This window comes from Carlito syrichta, unplaced genomic scaffold (genome assembly GCF_000164805.1).
Source record: "Carlito syrichta isolate Samal-C Ts95f unplaced genomic scaffold, Tarsius_syrichta-2.0.1 Scaffold303061, whole genome shotgun sequence".
NCBI classification, from domain to species: Eukaryota; Metazoa; Chordata; class Mammalia; order Primates; family Tarsiidae; genus Carlito; species Carlito syrichta.
The window spans coordinates 388,630-394,836 of record NW_007247157.1 but is presented as its reverse complement, the minus strand read 5'-3'; the positions used below and the strand labels follow the sequence as shown (position 1 = coordinate 394,836).

Here is a 6,207-nt window from a genome sequence, read left to right as displayed (position 1 = left end):
ACATGCTGGGCTCCGGTGATCCTTCCATCTCAGCCTTCCAAGTAGCTGGAACTACAGGCACACGCTACCATGCCTGGCTCATTTTGATTTATTGTAGAGATGAGGTCTCGCCAAGTTGCCTGTGTGGGTCTCAAACCTGCGGGCTCAGGCAATCCACTCACCTCAGCCTCCCAAAGGCGCAGGATTACAGGCTGAGCCACTGAACCCGGCTAGACCCTCTATTTCATAGCTAAGTTATCTGAGACCCAGAAGCTGGCTCTTGCTCAAAGTTTCAAGACTAGCTAGAGATGGCATAGCCTGACTTAAGCTTAAATTACACAATTGCTGTTGTTCTCTCCAGTTTGCTATTTTAAAATCTTGCCATTAAATACAATTTTCAATTTTATTTTATTTTATTGTTGTTATTATCCTTGGCAACCCAAGTTTAGGTAACTTCTCCCAAATCACAAAGCTGGCAAATGGTGGAGCCAGGATTCCTACTCTAAACCTTCCGACTTTCCTGTCTTTCAGCCCCCCTACTCTCGGTATCTTCATCTGAGATGAGGATAATCATAGCATCTTTCTCATCGACTTGATGAAAGAATTATACAAGTTCATATACTTGAAGCTTTTAGTGTAGTACTTGGCATATGATAGGTAGATGTTAACTATTATTAGTAATATTAGTATTAGCCAATATCCTATGCCACAGTGGGAAAGAGCAACAGGTTAAAAGTGAACCAACATGTAAATTGACCTATTTCTTCCATCTGTATAAAATCCAGACTCAACCTTAGGAAGCTGTGGCTGAATTCCCTTAGGAGGGTTGCGTCAGTGGCCATCAGCAAGTGGCAATGACTCTAGTCTTGCTCCCTGCCACACCCTGCCCTTTGGTAGTTGTTTAAGTTGCAGGGGGAACAGAAAGAAGTCCCTATAGAGAATAGCACAGAAGGTTGAAATAGATACAGGTGGGTCGCATGCATGCTGTTATAGTTTTGCCACAGTTCAGGAGCTTGTTAGGGAGCAGAACACCTGAACCAAAGGCAGCAGTGTCTGTGGTGGCCACAAGACAAGAGGGAACAGACTAAAACCAACCTTGACTGAATACTTTCTACATGCGAGTTACCTCATTTCATCCTTCTGTGGGCCCTACACAAAAGAGCTATACAGTAGTGCAGGTAAGAAAACCCAAGCACAGAGGGGTCAAGTGACTCACTCAACTTTATGCAAGCAGAAACAAAACCAACAGCCCTCGGCCTGTGTCAGCCACACCGCTTCCGAACTCCCCACCTCCATGGCTCCTTACACTCCACATAGGCCACCACTCCTCCACTCAAGGAGCGTGCAGGCGGGATTACTGAGTCAGTATTCTAAAGAAAAACAACAAAGACAGTTCGGGCAATCCAATTGACCGAATCTCAGTGATTAGGAAAGTGATTTCCAATAACGTGTCATACTTTCTCGTAGGAGTCCAAGCATGATATTCTTTTTGTATCTCAACCACTTTTGTTTGCCCTATGGCTGGAGAATCCACAGGCCCTGGAAAGGTAACCCAGCATCCTGTCTGCCTTGTTCCCCGACAGGTTGGGGAGCGGTGCCTTCAAAAACATGCAGCGCCGGCACACAACGCTGAGGGAGAAGGGCCGCCGCCAGGCCATCCGGGGTCCCGCCTACATGTTCAACGAGAAGGGCACCAGCCTGACGCCCGAGGAGGAACGCTTCCTGGACTCGGCCGAGTATGGCAACATCCCGGTGGTCAGGAAGATGCTGGAGGAGTCCAAGACCCTCAACTTCAACTGCGTGGACTACATGGGGCAGAACGCATTGCAGCTGGCCGTGGGCAACGAGCACCTGGAGGTCACGGAACTGCTGCTTAAGAAGGAGAACCTGGCGCGGGTGGGCGACGCGCTGCTGCTGGCCATCAGCAAGGGCTACGTGCGCATCGTGGAGGCCATCCTCAGCCACCCGGCCTTCGCGCAGGGCCAGCGCCTGACGCTCAGCCCGCTGGAGCAGGAGCTGCGTGACGACGACTTCTACGCCTACGACGAGGACGGCACGCGCTTCTCCCACGACATCACGCCCATCATCTTGGCGGCACACTGCCAGGAGTACGAGATCGTGCACATCCTGCTGCTCAAAGGCGCCCGCATCGAGCGCCCCCACGACTACTTCTGCAAGTGCAGTGAGTGCACCGAGAAGCAGAGGAAAGACTCCTTCAGCCACTCGCGCTCCCGCATGAACGCCTACAAAGGCCTGGCGAGCGCCGCCTACCTGTCCCTGTCCAGCGAAGACCCTGTCCTCACCGCCCTGGAGCTAAGCAACGAGTTGGCCAGGCTAGCCAACATTGAGACTGAATTCAAGGTAACCCTCCCACCCACTGCCCCGCAGGCAGTTGCCTGGTGGGCTCTTCCTTGTGCGTCCTGTGGCAATATGGGATGTTTTCCGGCCTGAGAAGGGGTAAAAGCCTCCAGGGTCTTGCTGTGCAGGCTTATGGGGAGGAGGGCGACTCATCTCGCCTGTCAGATGTAGGCCCGAGGGAAAAGCAGCCCATCGGGTGGAATATTTTAAACTACAGAAATGCAGTAAGAGGTGACTTGAGCACAAATCCATACAGTAAAAGAACACGCGGGCTGGATTATATTGGTGCTCGGATGTAAACGCCTAGCTCCAGTCAGGGAGCTCAGGAGCCTCTAGGATACCTCATGACCTGTGTCTGTTTCCTGGTTCAGGATTTAGACTTCTTGATTGTTCCACCCACATGACTTTGATTTGTCTTGCTCGCACTTTTGTTTCATCCTGGACTGTCTTGATCAGTGTCAATCTAATAGACACGGCTGCAGCCTTTCTAGAATTTAGCAATCTGTTGCTATTATCCTATCAATGGGCTGAAGAGGTGGTGCATGAAAACGACAATAAAACTGTCTCTGTAGAGTAGAGCTTGTCACCTCAGTAAATAGGCCCAGGGCAAAGCCCTGTAATTCAGATACCTGAAAACAGCTTGTCCTATCAGGCCAGCCCAGAGGATGGAAAGCCATCTCCAAAGTCCATATTCAATAGTGGTCCTGTGCTTTTATTGTAAATTGACACTCCCCCTAAAAATGAGAAGACTGAGACCTAATGTAGGAAATTATTTTGGCATGATGTTTAACAATAATCAGAGCAAAATCTAGTGGGCGCTCATTTTGTGCCTAACTCTAATTGCCTTACCTATATGATCTTATTTGATCCCCTGAACAGCCATTTACCATGGGTGCCTTTATTACCCTCATTTTCTGTGAGGGCACAGGGGTAGAGAGAGTGATCACAGAACTAGTAAACGGCAAAACCATTGTTCTAATTTATTTACTCTGGCCAGAGGGTCAACTCGGCCACTAAGGGAAACTGAAGACCAGGATCTTGATCATATACTGAGCTTCTCAAAGTTACACTTGCTTTTTATCTGAACGATGAAGGATTACCCAGTGCAGAAGGTGTGACTAGGAGAGTAGGAACCACAACTGGGCTCCTTATTTTTCACCCTGCCATTCAATCAAAGACTACTATGTGCTAGATGCCATAAAACCTACAAAGTGGTACACACACTTTGACAATTGAGCTGAGAAAAGATGTCACCTGTAAGTGAAAAGTTAATTATCCAAACAAGATGTCAGTGCAAGAGCTGCACCCATATGAGATACAGTGAGGTGACCAGGGATGGACACCAACTCACAGCAAGGGAGGCACCCCAGTGGGAGGTCTCAAAGGAGAAGATGCAATAGGGTTGGGTCTTACTGAGCAAGAGGAGTTGTATTAGTAGGAAGAGAGAGTGAGCAAGTGGGCATTTGGAGGAGGCAAATAAAGATGACCTAAAGCAGGGAGAAGACAGATGTGACTAGACTAAACTCCATATGACTAGAATACAGACTTTCTGTAGGGCACACAGGAGGAATACCAAAGAGATGAGTTGGGGCAGAGCTCACAGGACCCTGCAGGTCAGGCTGAGCACTTTGAATGCTATCCTGTTGGAAATGAAGAGCCACTGAAAGTTTGTGATTTGAATACTAAAATGATGGAAACTGGAGTTTTGGAAATGTAGTTGACTGGTAGATGAGGTGGAGAATTTGCCCTGAAACTACAGAGGGGGACAACTTGATTGTGCATACATGAGGCCACAGAAGCCTCTATGTAGGGAAGAAGCTCCTACCACAAACCAGAGACAGAAAGGTCATGCCAACAGGAGGTTGCAGCACACCACAAATTGGGAATAGATAAAAATCCTTTAATTAAGTCAGTTTTATTCCATCTGTTCCCCCATTTCAGACCCACCTGATGAATTAGAGTCATGTCCCTAAATTTTGTACTGTTCTTGGTCTCTTCTAAAACAACTTGGTGGCTTTAGATCTAGATGACCCAAAGAAGCTCTCAAGCAATGTGATTAATGACTCTTCTTCCTTTTGTTCAGTACGGTAAACTCCACCTACCAACATTAAGGTCAAAGATGTCTCAGGGAAGGTTGGTTGAACTTTGCTTGTTCCCCAGTCTTCAGATCAATTCTGCACAGATCATGTGAAAGGAATAGCTAAGCCAATTAATTCAGATATTTCTGCCCCCAAAAAAATTCAAGCAAAAAATGTTTCTGGATCAGATTATTTGAATAATTGCACAATTCTCTACTCATCTCACATCTGGTAGCGTGCCAGCCTTACTAAATAAAACGATGCTAGACTAACATTTGGAAATTCATCTGAGCCATTTGTTTCCTTTACTAAAACCAAAAGTCTGGCATATTTCAGTTTATGCAATATCTAAGAGTAGAAGTTTGTTGAAAGCATCTACTATGATATTTTCATTTAAAAAGTAAATTATGAAAATTGTGGACAATTAAGAACACTAACATGATGACAAATCCTTCCGACAATGCAATGACTTACTCAGAATAAGATTTAGCATCAGTACATTTGCTGGCTATTAGCATTCCCCTAGTTACCTTTGTTTGAAGTAATGTCTTTCGGATTGTCGACAAATGACACATTATAAATTATCATAACTGTTCCTTTAGAACTTTATTACTTATTCAGCTATCCATGTATGTGCATTTCCAACATTATAAATCTTCTCAAAGGAGAGCAACTTAGCAGTAGTGAAGTCAAATTGCAATAAAAAATAAAGAGCAAGAGTGTGTGTTCCAAAATGCACTCATTTTATGAGCCTGGTTCTGCTTTCAAGGGACTACATGTTGCTGCTTATAGCCACATGTTGTGGAGGTGATACAATGCCATCGAATGTGTAAAAAAGCTACCAAGTCTCATTGGAAATGTCATACATCAGTCTCCACATCCTCCAAAGCATTCATTCTGGGATTGACTCTTCCTGATTAGAAAACATCATCCATGAAAAATCTGGATTTTATTTGCCCAGGCTATTGTTCCTGGAGTCATTTTAATTTATTACCAGGATAGAGATCAGTCATTGATAAGAAGTACAGCCAGTGTTAAAGGTCTCCAGTAAATTGTGACCAGAGTTAGGTGCCTGCTAACAAGCCATTACTTTTGGTGTGAAGATTATTTAGCTGTTCAAGGATTTTCTTCTGTTTCTTGGCTCTTCTTAGGCCTAGAACAATATTAAAATTCAATGAGGTCACTGGAGCCTTCCCAGTGCCTTGACTAGTGCCCAGTAAACTAGTAAGCATTCCAGAAATACTTGATGAGGGAAAGAAGGAAATTCTAAAGCGATAATCACTCCAACTAATGAGGCAAATGATTTCTTTTATTTATGGTTTAAACCAAGGGTGCCCAACCCCTGGTCTGCAGAATGGTGCCAGTCGGTAGCCTGTTAGGAACTGGGCTGCACAGCAGGTGGTGAGCTTCAGGCATAAAGAGTTCTGTCTCCTGTCAGACCAGGAGGGCATGAGATTCTTATATGAGCAAGAATCTTATTGTTAACTGCACATATAAGGGATCTAGGTTGTGGACTCCCTATGAGAATCTGATGCCTGATGATCCCTCCCCCCACCCTCATTCCTGGAAAAATGCTCTTCCATGAAATTGGTCCCTGATGCCACAAAGGGTTGGGGACTGCTGGTTTAAACTCTTCCTACCATGTATGGACTTCATCAAGGCATTTAATAGACATGGTGAAATGGAAAAGCTGTAAAGAAGGCTATAAGTTGATTGCAGGGACAAAACTCACACACATTAAATAACTGTAGGCCAGTATGTGCTGCATTGTATGGTGTATGGAGGGAAAAGT

The 6,207-nt window shown here is 45.4% G+C and overlaps 1 protein-coding gene across 3 annotated transcripts in view; it reads left to right on the top strand.

The window, feature by feature from the left end:
• TRPC7 (transient receptor potential cation channel subfamily C member 7) overlaps positions 1-6,207 on the top strand; it is a 152,914-nt gene that overhangs the window by 6,758 nt on the left and 139,949 nt on the right. For all 3 annotated transcript variants that reach the window (XM_008057579.1, XM_008057577.1, XM_008057575.1), the window contains exon 2: positions 1,563-2,340. In XM_008057579.1, the coding sequence (XP_008055770.1) occupies positions 1,563-2,340 (778 nt within the window). The remainder of the gene's footprint in view (positions 1-1,562; positions 2,341-6,207) is intronic.